Source organism: Taudactylus pleione, unplaced genomic scaffold, assembly GCF_031769625.1.
Source record: "Taudactylus pleione unplaced genomic scaffold, aTauple2 ptg000099l, whole genome shotgun sequence".
Lineage (NCBI taxonomy): Eukaryota > Metazoa > Chordata > Amphibia > Anura > Myobatrachidae > Taudactylus > Taudactylus pleione.
This window is the reverse complement of record NW_028284501.1, coordinates 3,349,762-3,367,320: the sequence shown is the minus strand read 5'-3', so window position 1 is coordinate 3,367,320 and position 17,559 is coordinate 3,349,762. Positions and strand designations below refer to the sequence as shown.

The 17,559-nt window shown below is 42.7% G+C and overlaps 1 protein-coding gene across 1 annotated transcript in view; it reads right to left on the bottom strand.

The window, feature by feature from the left end:
• Positions 1-17,067, bottom strand: part of LOC148526403 (organic cation/carnitine transporter 2-like) — a 133,359-nt gene extending 116,292 nt beyond the window's left edge. The window contains exon 1 of the mRNA XM_088470389.1: positions 16,376-17,067. Within this exon, the coding sequence (XP_088326515.1) occupies positions 16,376-16,768 (393 nt within the window). The 5' untranslated portion in view covers positions 16,769-17,067. The remainder of the gene's footprint in view (positions 1-16,375) is intronic.
• Between the last annotated feature and the right edge of the window lie 492 nt (positions 17,068-17,559).

Sequence of the window (17,559 nt, the reverse complement as noted above, 5' to 3'; positions counted from 1 at the left end):
AACACATAAGTAAAAAATGCAGCAAAATAGCTGTACACAACAAATTCAATCACTAATTACACTTTAAATTCCAATCCTCCATACTCCTTCCTGTATGAATACACTTGGCTTATATTATAGATATAGACGCTCTGTAGCTTTAATAAATGGTATTTTCTCTACTATTGCTTATTTTCTTTATTCAGAATTAACTGCTTTGTGTTTAGTAGGTAGATGAATAAAAATCCTCTGTGTTACTCGCTAGTCCAAACTGCATCAGGGTGATGAAATATACATTAATTTCTCTGCACCTTTGATTTAATCCACTATTTCCTCACAGGATCGAATGCCAGATACAAAAAAAAATAATAATAATAATTGCTATATCAGTCCCATAGAACCATCTACATCTACCATATAAAAATGAAAATTTGTCCTTCTGTCATTCTGTCTTTCTATACAAATCCACAGTTTACAAGCCAAGATCGTGAAATTTTACATACGAGCGTATTAAAACACGGCAGAGTCAACTAAAAAAAATGTGAAATCGAAATGAATTACTGTTAATTTTTAAATAATGAAAAAACACAATTTTTGCACAGGTCAGGTACGGAATTAGAAAAGGATTTAGCCCACAGTTTACAAGCCAAGATCTCTCATGGTTCTACACCTAAAACACCAAAGAAGAATAAAAGCATTGTCCTGTTTGGTTTATTGTTAGATGCAGATTTGGACACCATTCTTCTTGGGCCATCTGTAAGGTCAATAATAAAAATATAAAAATTTTATTTTTGTTTCATTTCATAATTTGATTTTATAACATGCATTTTGTTATATACTATGGAATTATGGAATTTTATTCTGTAGCATATAATCTAAGTCTCTGAACATCATTTACTATGGCTCTCGCATGGAGTTTACAGTACCTTTTAAATTCTGTATGAATTTATTAGGGATGAGCGGGTTCGGTTATCAGAGAACCGAACCCACCCAAATTTCAGGGATCTGGGGCGATCCGAGCCAAGCTCGGATCTCCCTGCCTGACCCGGATCCCTAGCCCGAGGCAAAACCTCGTGATGCTGCTGTCGGGTCGCGAGGTTTTGTATTTGGCTCTCAGCCAATCAGCGTTAATCCCATTTAATATGCACACAGGAAGCAAAAGAAGATGGCGCCCGCCATCCCTCGCTGCCTGACACCGCCGGCATCCCCCGCTGCCGACACCGCCGGCACATCCACTGGCAGCATCCCCTGCTGCCGACACCACCGCTGCCGACACTCCTGCCCCACATACTCAGGACACCCTTAGCAACCCCCACACTGCCGACACTGCCAGCACTCCCACACTGAGGACACCACCGGCACCCCTGCACTGCCGACACTGTCAGCACACATGCACTGAGGACACCGTTGGCACCCCCGCTCTGCCGACACCACCGGCATCCTGCATTGAGAACACCCTTGCACTACCAACACAGGCAGCAAACCTGCACTGAGGACACCGCTGGCACCCCCGCAACCCGAGGCAAAACCTCACAATGCCGCTGTCGGGTCGCGAGGTTTTGTATTGAGCGGGCTTAACACTGATTGGCTGAGAAAGCCATCAGTCACGGCTCTCAGCCAATCAGCGTTAAGCCCATTTAATATGCACACAAGCACAAGAAGATGGCACCGACCATCCCTCGCTGCCTGACACCGCCGGCACCCCCCGCTGCCGACACCGCTGGCACCTCCATTGGCAGCATCCCCCGCTGCCGACACCACCACTGCCGACACTGCCGGTACCCCTGCAATGCTGATTCTCATACTCAGGACACCCTTAGCGACACTGCCAACACAGTCAGCAAACATGCACTGAGGAACCACTATTGATATTAAGCCAGGTTTATTAGGAGTCTGAATATGGTAAAAATTGATATCTGCATCCATGAGGAGAGATCCATCCGATTTACAGTCAGGCCCATAAAGATGGCAACTATACTGGGATGCAAAAACACAGTTCTGCAGCACAAATTTCTATTTATACTTGCTCATGCATCAACTTACACAACTAGATGGTGTCAACAGTGGCGACCAAACTTTTTTGTCTACCTCCTTGGTTGCTGGACCGCACTATGGAATGCACAGAGGCTACTTCCAGTTCATTCCTTTGTCAGCCCCTGAAGGGTAAAACCGATTAGATGAATCTTATACACCGTGGAGACCCTGAATGCCAGAAACAGCTGCACAAGGAACTGGAAGTAGTTGCTGTGCATTTCATAGTGCGATCCAGCAACCAGGAAGTACACAGTCATCCTGGTATCAGAGCAACAGAAAGCTCTTGGCTGTGTTTACACTGTACATCCGACAAATTTTGAATGCTTCTATCTCCGAAGTTTGCTTTACACCGTTACAGGTCATACTTCCTTCAAAGACTGTAGAACTGTGGAAGGGGAAGTTTGTCACACTTTTCGTGAGGCCTGCCCAAGGAGAGGTTTGTTGGAGGATGATGTGTAAACAAACATTCCTAAAATCCCGGGCAACGCCAGGCACTCCAGCTAGTATATATATATATATATATATAGTACAAAATGGGTGATCAGATCAAAGGCGATACAGAACAAACAGAAAGACAATGGTAGATGATGATAAGTTCTGCTGTCGGTCAAATTCTTCCTCATGTGGGGTAAGCTCCAAATGGACAGGATATGAAAAATAAACACAAAAAAGGAAAAAAACAAATGTGTAGCACTATAACAATTTTTGGGTAAAAAAATATTTTTGTAAGTCCCGTGGAAATGGAATTGTGCATCAGCTGGAGATGATAAAACAAGGGATAGAACCTCGCCACCAATCTATGAGAGACTGAACGCACCAAAAACTCTCACCTATCTTTCACCATAAATGGTATCGCAAATACTATATGGGCGTACCCTAACTCACGTGTTCAGGAGATGGGGATCCACATGTAACGGTATCTTTAAACTTCTTAGTTTTTTAATCCAAAAGATTCCACAGGATAAGTTAGATGAAGAATACTTTATTAAATAAAATGGGGACAATATAGCAGGATCTTGAATGACCAAACAGAGTCCAAAATTGTCCATGCAAGGTAGGGCAGCAATTAGTCCAATAACAAGTAACAAGGTAAGGACTTAATACAAGTAGAACTCACTGCATACCTTCAAGCATAGCAGTCCTGGTTTGTGTGGATGTTCTTAAAGCCCACTGGTCTCAGCACCAACACCGTTTCGATCTCCAAATGATCTTTGTCAAGGTGTAATGAGATAGTGGGATAGTGAGGCTATTTATACTTCCTGGCAGGAAGTGATGTCAAATGAAATGAAATAACAAGAAACACAATGAGCAAAAATGGTGTGTTCAATTTACCTAATTCATATGCACATATAAATTACAGTCCCTTAATGCAACCACTTTAACAATATATCGATGTACTTCGGTACAATCACCAGGATCTAACATAAAAAACATGTGGACCGGATATCTTGCATTCCATGTGCGTTCCAAGGATCCCGGAAGTGACCGGAATCACCACAATCCTCAATACGCGGACCGGAAGTCCTGCTTGTCCGAGGGAGACAATATATATTGACAAAATGTCCAGTGACCTATGTGGACACATACTGGAATTACGAAGGCACCCAATGCCCTGCGTTCCAAATGTATCCCCGGGCCTCAATTGATAACGGAGATCACATGATCCCCAAGCCCCGAACCGGAAGTCATGCGTATCAAGTGCGTTCCAGGGAATATTAAATGGTTGGTAATGCAAGAGGATGCACAGGAAGTCCTCAGTACAACCAGGAATACAATCATATTAAACAATGGTTCCTGGATGAACAATATGGCAATGAGTAATTAAGCATATAAAGTGCATATGAAAAAAATAAAATCACACTAATACAAGAATAAATAGCTAAAAAGATTAAAAAACTTAGAGATGAGTGGAATAAAAACAAATTAATTTAAAAAGCATTTTAATTCAAAGTCTGAATTTAAACCTTCAGGCATCAAACTCTTTAATTTAAAAATCCACTGCATCTCACACCTCGCTAAATTACCCTCTACATCACGATCTCTCCAACTGGATTTCACGTGTTGTATACCTATAAATTTCACAATATTGGAAGTGGAGCACTTATGTTTAGTTAAAAAATGTTTTGATAAAATATGAGTAGTTAAGCCTTTTTTAATATTTCGAACGTGTTCTGCTATCCGTGTCTTTAAAGCTCTCCCTGTTCTACCTATATAGTTTAAACCACAAGAACATTCTATCAGATATACCACATTGGTCGTGTGGCATGTGATAAAATCTTTAATATCATAACTACAACCTTTAGTGGTAAATCTAGTGATTTTTGATTCTTGTGAGGGAATGGTTCTACACGCGATGCAAGTTCCACATCGGTGAAAACCCTTTGATCTCACCGGATTCAATGGTTCATAGTGCACACTGCTCCGTAACAATTGGTTTTTCAAATTAATACCCTTCCTATATATGATAGGAAGGGTATTAGGATATTTAGGTATAATTTCCTTTAAAATAGGGTCTCTTACCACCCACAGCTATAGCGAGCGTCCATGATGAAGGTCGCGATGGTCAAAGACCTGCGGTAGGGTCTCGATGCCGCAAGCCCAGGAGTGATTTTGGCTCTATCAGAGCCAAAGTCACTCCGACTGACATCATTACTGATGTCAATGGGGCCTGACTCAGACGGTAGGCGTTCCCATGGGAACGCCTCCGTCTGGCCACCACGCCCCCGGCACGCCCACCAAAGGGGGCGTGCTGTCAGTCATCATCGACAGCACGCCCCCTTTGGTGCGAGACCCCGAACGACGTATTTCTCGTCGCTCGCCGGGTCTCGCGCATGCGCACGACGGAGCCCCCTCCGTCGTGCGCATGCGCACAACATCGACCCGCTAGCGAGCGAACTTTGCTCGCGAGCGGGTCTGAATGACCCTCTTGGTGCCCATAGCTGTTCCTATCCTTTGGACATAATAGTCCCCTTCAAAGAAAAAATAATTATTGTCAAGAATAAATTGAATCCCTTCTAATATAAAATCAATCTTATCTGTTGTCACTTCAGCTTTCTCAAGATGCCATCTCACTGCTTCCAATCCATCATGATGGTTTATGATAGTATATAAAGATGTAACATCTGCTGTTACCAAAAAGGTGTTGTCTTCCCATCTAATATTACTCAATTTGTTGATGGTAGCTGTAGTGTCTTTCAGATAAGATTTACTCATAACGACCAATGGTTGCAAAAAGAAGTCAATCATCTCTGAGAGGTTTGAAGTCAAACCTCCTGAGCCCGAAATAATCTGCCGTCCTGGTGGAGCCATCGGGTTTTTGTGAACCTTTGGTAGAGTGTAAATGGTGGGGGTCTTTGGGTTCTGGACATTCAAGAAATCGTATTCGCTTTGATTAATAATTCCCTTATCTCGATATTTGTCTAGAAATCTACTATAATTCCCTCTAATTCTTGACGTGGGGTCATTCTTCAATTTCTGATATGTTCCATCTTTATTTAATTGAGACACAATTTCCTTAATATATTCATTCTTGTCCAGAACTGTAACTCCACCACCTTTATCACAAGGTTTGATGACAATACTAGTGTCATTTTTAAGGGACTTAATCGCTTCTTTTTCTTTTTTTGTAATATTAAACTTTCTCTTGGTTTTCATGGAAATTTTATTCATATCCTCTATCACAGCTTTAGTGAAGCTTTCAACCATACATCCTTTTATATGGGATGGATAGAAACTAGGTTTTTTCCTAAATGGGGTCTCATTATTATCACTCGGTACCACAGGGGTCTCTGTTTTATTAATTGCAAAAACTTTTTTAACGTTATTTTTCTATAAAATTTGTGTATGTCTATATGTGTTTGAAATGGATCAATCCTAGATGTAGGGGCAAACTTAAGACCCTTTTTCAAAATATTCTTTTCCTCTCCTGATAAGGTTCTGGAGCTTAAATTAAAAAATTTTACATCGTTCTCTGGTTCATTAATATTCACGGAGGTATCTATGGAGTTTAACTTTTTTCTCTTTTTTCTTTTTGATCCACCTCTTTTACCTCTCTTGTTTAGAACAGAGAGTTTCTTTGATTGTTTCGTTGTCCTAAAAAAGGCTGAAAATCGGATTTATACCTATAGAGAGGTTCATACCTATTGTAAGTGTCAACATACCTATTGTAAGTGTCAACATATTGTCCTCTTTGATCTCTGTTGATCCTGTAATTATTTCTAAAAGGTCTTTTGGGATAATTCCATCTAGATTGTTCATATGGATCTCCAACTGGACGTTTTGGGGTTTTGAAATTACGATTCTGCAAATTTCTAAAATGTACCTGTCGTTTATCTTTTTTAAATTTTTTAGGTGAATAAATTTTAACTTTTTTACGTTTAGATTTTTTTGCAAAATTTACAACTTCACCATTACTGTAGAATTCATGATCTCTTTTAAGTTTTTTTTGTTTTTTTCTACTAAATCTTTTGTGTGTTTACTTATTTTTAACTCCAACTCCTTATCCAATATCACAAATTCTGGTAATTGTTCAAAAGGTTGCGTTAATGTTTGTAAAACTTTAATTTTTTCATTTATGCTTACGAGTTTATCTCTCCTCTCCTTAATAATTAAATTAATTAGAGAGAAGGAGCAAGCGTCCAAAATTTTGCTCCACTCTCGCTTGAATGTATCAGTTGAATCCTGAAAGGTAGGGAGTTTTTTAATTCTAAGACCTTTAGGTATAATTTCATCTGCAATGTATTTCTCTAAAGTGGCTACTTCCCACCAAAGTGAATTCTCTTTTAATAGTAAGGAACCTAATTTATTCATAGCAGTTTCAAGGTCCTCATCTGATGTTTCATCAGTATCCCTACAACAATTCAAATCAAAGGCTTCTTTGATAACCTCTTTCCTATTTTGTAAATGATTAAACATGATGCAGCCTAGATCCAACTAAGATTGGGAAAGAAATAATGTCAAGAAAATGTAAGTTGAATCCTGGCGCAAGATAAAATCTGTATCAGCCCAATCCTGATCTCCAAATGACCTTCCCAATAAGGTAGCAATAATAAATAGTACAAAATGGGTGATCAGCTCAAAGGCGATACAGAACAAACAGAAAGACAATGGTAAATGATGATAAATTCAAACCACCATGCTGTCGGTCAAATTCTTCCTCATGTGGGGTAAACTCCAAATGGACAGGATATGAAAAATAAACACAAAAAAGAAAAAAAAAAACAAATATATATATATATTTTTATAGTGTGGAATTGGTATGAAAGCCTGCGGTTCGATTCCCGTCAGCGGCAGCCCGACAAGAGCAGAGTGCGACGCAGCAGAAGCCCGACAGCGCTGGAAATCCCAATCGTGGATAGGTAAGTATTTACTAACCTAACCCCCCTAACCCTAACCCTCCTTAGGGGTGCCTAACCCTAACTTCCCCCCCAAGTGCCTAACCCTAATCCCCCCTCTAAGTGCCTAACCCTAACCACCCCCTTCCCCGCTGCCTAAACCTAAGTCCCCCGGAGGGGTGCCTAACCCTAAGTACCCCCCGGGGGTGCCTAACCCTAACCCTCCCTTTCAACCCGGGTAAAAAGCAGGGTTGAACACAGCTCGCGGTGCAGTGTGAACGGGTAACCTGAGCACAGGAAGAGTCTGCTCTTGGAGATGATCTCATCTCCAAGCACAAGCTCGGCACGTGATAGCAGTGACGTCATCGACACGGCAATATGCCGGGTCAGTCCGCCAGTCTGAAAGGGGTCTCCCCCAGGATCGACAAGTGTACAAAATCCCGGGTGTGACACAGGTTTGCAGTGTGAAAGGGGTATAAATTGAATTTTTTTCAAGCATATTGTAATGTAATGACACAGAACATCTACATACATTTTTTTCAGTTGTGGTTACGTCTCTTAGCCTAGTATGCTTTTACTATTATATTTTAATAAAGGAGTTATTTTGTATTGTGAACATAGGCTCCACATATTTCATTTTTGCTCAGTTGTCACTTGTCTGCAAGTGCTGCTTTTTTCATTTATCTATATTATTGGGTAGAATTAACTACGGCCCTGGACCGACCCCATGGACAAAAACAGATGTTGGCAGTACATGGGACTATAGCTAAAAGCTACTGGGCATATACAAAGTGTTATGGTGCGTACACACGGTTAGATATTCTGGTCGATATAAACAATAACGATATTGTTTGATCGTTTATATCGACCAGAATATAACCCCTTTCAACGACCAAACGATGGTCGATGCGCTGCCACGGATGTTCGATATCGACCATCACCCGTGCATGCAGGCCAACCTGGTCGATGTTGACCAGGTTAGCCTGTTTACAATAGCGACCCGCGATCGATGATCGTGGATCGTTATGTCGTTTGGGGGATGATGCATGTGCTGGATGTTCAATAACAATCATCCAGCAGATGCTGGTTGATCAGACAACGATATCTGATTGTTGTCTGATCGACCCTTGTGTACGGGCCATTACATATTGTGGGCCAGATTCTGAGCAGCATGATTGCTGTAATTGCAGGCAGCAGCGGAAAACATATTTACAAGCTTATGCTAATGCGAGATTCCGTTCCAGCTGATGCAGAGGTCCAAGCGTCTGCAAGTGGGAAGCCGTACCAAATATCGATGTTACGCCAATCGCCACAGACATCATCATTAGTATCGGTACATGCAGCAGCCCCATGCTAGTTGCAGGACATTCATCAGACACAGGCTTCCCTTCCCCGTACACATGACTCAGAATAGCACAGAGCTTTTGATACACGCCACAACAATCCCACAAGCCAGGCTGGATACATGCAAATGTAATGTCACCGTCCAGTTGGCCCCTCAAAATGCCCAATTTCACAGAAAGACAGATTCGGCCAAGTTCCGGCCAACTCTGTCTATGACGGACATATGCAAAGATGCCTACATTCGCATCTGGGCATGTCCTGTATGCAAAAAAAATCACCATTTGCATCTTTCCAGATTTACTGGCAACATGTACCAGATTTCTTACAGGCATATTTATAACAATCCACATCTCAGATGCAGATGGAATGTGATAAACTCGCCCAAATTCCCAATGCAATATTTGAATGCAAGGATGTATCAAATATCACATGCAGGGACAGAGCTTGCCAGAAAGTTCTGACCCTGCAAATCTCCTCCAAGCACTTCTCGGTATTTTTCGCACGTGCTGCTGGCTACCCCTCCGCTGCCCCATCTCCCCAGTCACCCCTCTGCCCTCCCCAGCCGGATCTCCCTTCCCTCCCAGTTCCCAATTATATAATAAATCATATAAAACGTACCTGCAGCAGGATCGGTGATCAGTGTCTCCTTCTGTGTGACTAGGTCAGCTGATCTGTGCAGTAGCAGGCTGTGATGCTGTGAAAGTCCCAGCCAGCATCTCAGCTGAGGTCGCACAGATCAACTGACTGGGTCACACAGAAAGATACAGCAAACCGTGGGTGCAGGTAAGTTTTATATGATTTATTTTCTATTTAACTATCTATTTTGACAGTGATCAGCTTGTGCTCTATCAGACATATATGGCTGATAACTGAAGCCTGAGCTGGAGTAGGTGAAATTTGGGGGAACCCTGCATAACGCCATCTGCAGATAGCATTATTATTGCAAATCTCCCTCCTGGAATTTTTTTTACAATTTCTTTTAGTAAACCGGTCACATTATAAGTTTGGGAAATGCGATCTGCTTACTAAAAGAATGCAAATGTAAGCGCTTGGGAGTAATTTTGTTTACCATAACTGCTCCAAAAGCCCTATGCTACATTTAAGTGATACCAAAATAATGTGAACATGGTGTGAAAACAACCGTTTTTTACATTATTTTAGTACAAATGATTGATAAATTTGCCTCTCAGAAAGTCAAACAGGACTTAACCATATACTATATATGTAAGGGAGCTTTGTGTCTGGGTGAGCTAAGATTCTAGAGCAGTAATATAGTGTCTACAGAAAATTATCATACCCTGTTAAAATACTCACCTTTTATCACATTGGACCCTGGAAAATTAAATAACATTTAATCAAAACTTTTATCAGCTTTATTACATTTCACCTTACAACATTCAATTAATGAAAAAATGTAAAAGTTCTGAAAATGAATTAAAAACTAGTATAAGAGTGTTGGGACAGTGATCTTTCGTCCCAGCAGAATAGTTCAAGTTCAGTTGAATTTTGTGGTGAGCAGTGATGGACTGCTCTCTCCAAAACCATCCACATATTTTCTATCTGATTTAGGTCAGGACTTGGCTACTCAAGGAAATTGACCTCCCTATCCCTATGCCTTTGCGTTGTTTTTTGGATGTATGTTTTTGGTTGTTGTTATGCTGGAAGGTAAACCACCAGTTGATCTAATAGAGAGCCATAGGCTTTGCTCAAGAACTTGTGGGTACTTGGCAGCATCCATCTTCCCATCAATCCTGACCATTTGCCCAGTCTCTGCCGAAGAGAAACACCATAACATCATGTTGCCACCACCATACTTCAGAGCAGGTATGGTGTGTTTTGGGTGGTGTACTGCATTTGCTTTCTGAAAGTGTAACACAAAATGGACATTCTAATTTTAGAAAACAATCAATACAAAACCTGATTTTCAGTGTAATGCTGAAAATGGAAGAGACTGAACATTTTTCCATGGCTGTTATCCACCACCTAAAGGCAGGGTCGTACTGAGGGTGGTGCGACCAGTACCTCTGCTCAGGTACAAGGTCGAGGGGGATGACATAGTTGCTGCCCCAAAGCACCTGTCTACAGCTGGTGGGATTCCTGGAGGGGCCACGCACTGCCCAGGGAGAGGTGCCTTGTGCCTTTGTAGATCGTGCACAGAGCCCAGATTCCTGACTCTTCTGTGTTATCATGACGTCACATGAGCTGGGGACGCAGGAGTTGGCTCGGGATGCAAAAGTGCCCTGGTATGGCACTGCTTATAGGAGCTGCCAACTTGCAAATCAATGGGGTTCGTCTGCTTGCATTGCATTACAAGTTTGCCATATTCAATTTGGATTGGTATATGTAAATGAGCATGTGAAATAGTCTGCAAATGTGTTACCAGTTTAAACAGGTGTACTTGTCTGCCGAGGTGCATTCATTTTTGTTTGTTCATGGTTTGTAACCTTCCACCAAGGTCACCAGCAGTCTTAGTGATCATCGGTGGGTGGGCAGGAGCAGTACCATTCCTAATGCCAGAAGCCAGTCCGGAAATGGAGTGCTGAGCTTCTCACTCATGTTGGCCTGTTGGAAAGGACTGACTGCACCCCTGATCTTGTATAGTGACCTCTGAATATAGTTTTTTTCTTTTTCCATATCACTTCCATTGCTTCTTTATCTTCTCAGGTTACCTCATCCATCAAGAATAGATACGTTAAATATGCATATAGAGTTGGTAGCATTTACAGGAGTAGAGTACATAGCACAGAAAACATGCATTTACACTATTCTTTTAAATTGAGTAATTAAAAATAATTATGTAAACACATCTGAAAGCTTAATAGCATATCAAGATATTGTTTAGGTATCGCTGATTTGTTTCTTCTTCAGGGTAGAGGGCGGGGGTGGGACGGCGTGGGGTGTATTTTGATCTCCCTAGGGAATTCAGCCCTGTTGTGGCTTTTGCTGGGGGGGGGGGGGAAGCTGCAACAAGCCCAGGCTTTGAGCACGGTTACTGGTTTAAACTTGGGGGGGGGGGGACAAGGGTCACACGGTTATCTTGTTGAAAATCTTCTTTTTTTTTTCTTTTACAGATGCAAAGGTCAGTGCTAATGATCATCACAACCAGCAGCAGTACAGATCTTTGTTCTAGGTATAGAACAAATAGAGAGCAATCACATGAACACACCTAGGCCCTGATTCAGAGCCACTCGCTATTTGCGGTCGTTCGTTCTAAAACAAGGGGTGGCTATTCAAATGAACCGTTCGCTAACTGCGGTCTGTTCACACCTCTAAGTCTGAACGAGCGAGCAAAACTTGCGGTTGTAATTTTGAAAAATACGCCCCCTTGCCGCTCGCACCATACGTCATGTCCGCTATTTATTAGATTAATCGAGTACATCGAACAGCGTATGAACTGCTCGCTATTCTTGTGGCTGGTTTTTTCAACCGTTATTTTACGAGCAGTTCTGAGTAAAAAAAAACCAAGTGACGTGGTCAATGACGCTGCTGTATTAATTATGCACTCCCTTAAAACGCCCGTTTTGACCTTTAAGCACGCCTGCGTTCGAATTCCACAAGCACGCCTGCGTTTTCAAGCACCTTCCCCTGTTACCACCCACATACGCCTCCTTCTGTCATATATAGCGAACAAACGATTTTCGGCCGCACTGACTGGTTCGCGCATGCGTATTAAAATCCGTACGCATGCGCAGATGTGCGAACATCTGTCAGAACGGCTGCTTACGAGCGGCTCTGAATCAGGGCCCTAATCTGTATTCAGCCTGGGTCTACCCTAAACCAGTTAAGAGACAAGCAAATAGTGTAATATGGAAATAGGGATAAACATTTTTTGCGCATTTTGCGCTTTAAACTGGCCTCATTTCCAACTCCTTCAGACCACCGAAATGTATAACAGTGTGTTGAATCGTGTCATGGTTGTCCCTCCCCCCACTTTACAACAGAGGGGATAACAGAGGGGATCATTCAGCAGCGGATGCAATTCTGCGATTTACGCAAATCAGGCAATTATTGCAAATGCGTGTAAGTCGCACTGCGCATGCGTCGCGATTGCTTGGCAATTACATACAAACATAGGAATCATTCGCAAAGTGAATGTCATGTGGTCAGCGTTTGTTTGGTGGAGGCAGCGCGGGGGGTGGTTAGGTGAATACAGGCGTGTCTGACCGTTTAAACACCATTCCGTGAGCGTGCATAAATTAGCCATTGCAATTCCTTCGCAGCATGAGACCTCTCTGCGTATGAAGAGAGCTGCAGTATTTGAGACAGGTCAGACCTGCCGCAATGGCCGCCCAATCTGAATCGATGTTACCAATGTTTACACAGGTACACAACGTCAGACACAGATGAGAAGGCAGCATCGGGCGTCCCAATGCCTGGGTAAGCTTTTCAACTTTTAGCATATTTTTGCAGCACTTAAGTCGGGCGATGCAGTGTACCAAAACTAATGCCCGAGGCATAGTCGCAGTAAACTGCATTTTTCAACTTAAGTGCAAGCCACAACTAGCCCGAGACACTAGTTAGCGCAGGTTTATGCTCACACCTCAGGAGGGTGTGAGCAGAAATCCTCTAGTCGCGGGTTTACAGCGCGTGCAATTCAATAGCTCCGTGCACTCATCTCCAGAGCTTAACAAACTCGCGCTAAATTGAATTCCCCCCAAAGAAAGCATGCAAGCAATTCAAACAAAACAATCAATATTGTATTTTAAGTGATTAAAATTAGAAATACGTGCGTTAAGGTCTTACAATAACAAGAAAAATATTACAATTTTAGCACCTGGGGCAATAAGGAAATCTAACAGCCCCAAGCCAGCTGCACCCAAACATAATTAAGATATCAGTTTTGCGCTCTGGATGGTTGCCTCTTTCGTACAGCTCTGCAAGTAACACTAAAGGTGCATACACACATAACGATTTTTTTAACGATTTAACTATAACGACGTCGTTATCGCTCATACGTCGTTATCGTACAATCGTTGAAAAAAATTGAGTTATAACGATGAACGATTATCGTTCATGCGCTTTCCTGTTTGTAGTTTGTAGTTCATTCTGACTGACAACTGAACGATTTTCATTAAGGGAAGTTACAAAAATCGTTTGTAGTTCAAAAAATCGATCATTACACTTTAAAAAATCTGACATATAATCTGACAGAAAATCATTGGTAACAAAATCGTTGGTAACAAAATCATTGTGTGTGTATGCAGCTTAAGGCTGTATACACACGTAAAGATTTTCTGTCCAACCATCCAACTAGTTGATTGGTTGGAATGAAAATCTGGTAAGGTATGGGAGTAAATGACAATCAGCAATCTGCTTCCAATGCCGGAAAATGGACAAAAACTGTTGTTTGAACAAATTGTTTAGATCAGGCATTCCCAACCACGGTCCTCAAGGCACAATAACAGTCCTGGTTTTAAGGATAGCCATACTTTAGCAGAGGTGACTTAATCAGTACCTCAGTTATTTTGATGCAACCATCTGCTTAAGCATGGATATCACTAAATCTAGGACTGTTAGTGTGCCTTGAGGACCGAGGTTGGGAATCACTGGTTTAGATCAAACATTTAACAAACTTGTCTGACGACCATTTTCATCTGTTTTCTGGCATTTAGGAGCAAATTGCTGATCATCAGTTACTCCCATACGTTACCAGATTTTAATTCCAACCAATCAACTAGTTGGATGGTTGGACAGAAAATCTTTATGTGTGTATGCTCCTTAAGGGGTCTATTTACTAAGCAGTGTTAGGAGACAGAGTGAAAAGTGATAAGTCAGTGATAAGGTGCCAGCCAATCAGCTCCCAACTGTCATTTTTCAAACACAGCCTGTGAGATGACAGTTGGGAGCTGATTGGCTGGCACCTTATCACTTTCTTTTCACTTTTCACTCTGTCTCCTAACACTGCTTAGTAAATAGACCTCTTACTCCTATACATTTCTGCAGACACTTAATAGGTTTGAACACTATAAAGTATGGTAAGGTTACTGCATTTGTCTTCCTATACTACACATGATGCAGAATGATTGGCATTTGTCTCACCCTATGTTTTATTTAAGGGCCACTGTTATCGGTCAGTAATCCAGTTACTATAAAACACAAAGTTCCTGCGACTCCTGACAACATGCCGCACTTGACACAGAGAGATGAGTACACATGAACTACATCCACCTATTGCTAATAATACAGGTGTCGCACGTGAAATGTAGACAAGCCAGCCTGACAGTACTGAGACCCCCTGACTTTCCAGGGTTTCAGTTATCCACTCCATGGGTAGATAGACACAGCTTGTCTCTGGAAAACAGAAAAATAAAAAATTCCAGAGAGCATCATCCATGTAAAGTGTGTCACCCCCTATATTAACAAGTACTGATGCTGTCTGTTTTCAGGGCTAGATTTGTTTGTCTCACCCAATATGGCCAATACCCCTTTCACACTGCCAGCAATAACCCAGGTTATCGCACTTGAACGCGCAGCAACCCGGGTTACTGTGCAGTATGAAAGGGCAAGGTTGAAATAACCCGGCCTTTCAACCCTGGTAACGAGCAGGGTTGAACACAGTTTCAACCAGGCTCGCAATGCAGTGTGAAGGGTAACACAGGTCCTGTTCACAGCATAGGAAGAACCGGCGATTGGTGACGGCCGTTACGTTATCGACCCTGCAGTAGGCCGGGCCGGGCCGCCAGTCTTAAATGGGTCTCAGCCGGGTCGCACCAGGATGGACCTGTGAACAAAATCATGTGTGTGGCACGGCTTTGCAATGTGAAAGGGGTATAAAAGCTTCTACACTCTCCCATACACACACTGGGGACAACCGCACCCAAACTATAAAATAAGTACATGTGAAAAAACTGCCCTAACTGAGCCCATGGCTCATATTCATAAAGTATAATGACATTTTTAAACATTAACACATAAAGTTACATTAAAGATGTGTAAATTTACTTTTCTTCTGGCCCTGAATATTTTCTTTTGTAATTTGGTTTCACTTTATTCTTTTTGTTTACCTGTGTTTTTATTGTATGTATAAAACATTCTGCCTGAACTGTACACAAAGCTAATTGCTGGATTTGTTTCTGTGTACTCACTTGTCACTGTGTACAGAAGGATGAATGGGCTGACTGATAAGTCTTCATTCTTTGTTTGTATATCCAAGATGTATTAATGATCACATTTATATTTTTTCCAAAAACCACTCAGAAATTGCCAGGTTTTTCTTATGATTGAATTTGATCAGGAGCATCTATTTAAAACGTATCCAACTCAAATTTATTAAAAAACGACCGCGATATATATCGGAATATCGATCATAGGGGCATCACAATGTTACAGTGGGCAATTTTGAATAGTTGCATTGTTTGCTCCATAACGCACAGCCTGGCGTAGTCTTAAATGTTGCAACCACACCAATTAAGTGGTTAATAGGCGATCATTGACATACATCATTGTAGACTACTGTGCTGGAAGTATCAATCCCAGAAATTAGATCAAACCCCATATGCATAAAAGTGGTCCGCAGTAGATATCTCCGATATCCGCTGCGACCTTCTGGCACTACATTCCCTATAGAATGCTATAAGGCTGCGAGTTGAATACTTAACATAATGAATGCACCCCATAGAGATAGATAGATAGATAGAAAGATAGATAGATAGATAGATAGATTGATTAACTGTGGGCTCACTCACCTCTGTGACAATAGTGGAGTGATAGACGTCCCTGCTGTATTCCCAGCCATCCAGGCATCTCTCCCTCTGTATGCCGCTCACATTGACATCCACCCCAGGCACCAGCCCCAGAGCAGAGTAGTTCCTCAGGGTCTCCAGCCTGTACCTCCAGCACCTGCTCTCCACCTGCTGCCCGTCCCTCTCCTCCAAAGGGATGCTGACATTCCTCCAGGCCTGGCTGAGGGTGCCATTGTCGGGTACCAGGCACCGGTGCTCGGGGGTGGCAGCCAGGAACATCACGGACATGCCATTAAAGCCATTGGGGATGGTGCTGGCGCTGAGCAGGAAGAAGATGGTCAGCTGGAAGGGTCCCCAGTCTCCCAGGAATGAGGTCGCCTGGTCATAGTCCAGCATGTCTGGGGCAGCGGGGGGGGCAGAGCTGCCCGGAGACTAGGCAGACAAGTCGCTCATCGAGTCATCTTCATGTTAGTAATAAACAGCAGCCCCCAGTGAGATTCTCTGTGAGAAGTTGTTAGAAGAGGAAGAGGAGGCAGCAGCCTGTCCCTGAGCCGCCAGCAGACGGTCCCTGTCACTTCTCGCTTACTGACAGCAATAACTGTTCCCCGCTCTGCCCGACACCGCAGGCACAATGCTGCCATGGCCCTGCAATCATCATTGCCCAATCCCTGGGCCCCTCCTACACAGGGTGGGATAGAGAGAGATGCATTCCCCACCCACCTGTACTCCAGTGACTCTGCACATTCACTATTACAAAAACTATGTTACATAACATAACTGTCTGTGTTTACTTGTTGGCACACACCAGGCATTTCCTCTGCCAGTAGTAGCTTATTCTCACATATAAGTGTACTGCCACAGTGTGCATAGCTGCTGTCTACATCATTACGCTACGGTAGGAAGGAGTAGCACAGCCCAGCTCAGGAGAGTGATCGCTGCATAACTCACATCTCATTAATATGCATGTAATTATAAATGGCATGTTTGCAGCAGATGGGGTTGTGTGTGCACTAGGGCCGTAGCTAGGGTAGTGCGGCCGGTGCCATCGCACAGGGCACCACAGGTCAGGGGGCACTGTTTGGGCCTGTCACATTTCTGTTTGGGTTAGGTCTAGAGGATAGAGGGCTGATGGCCCTGTGACGTCACACCCACGTGACTCGGTCTGAAAGGGGGAGGGGCGGGGATGC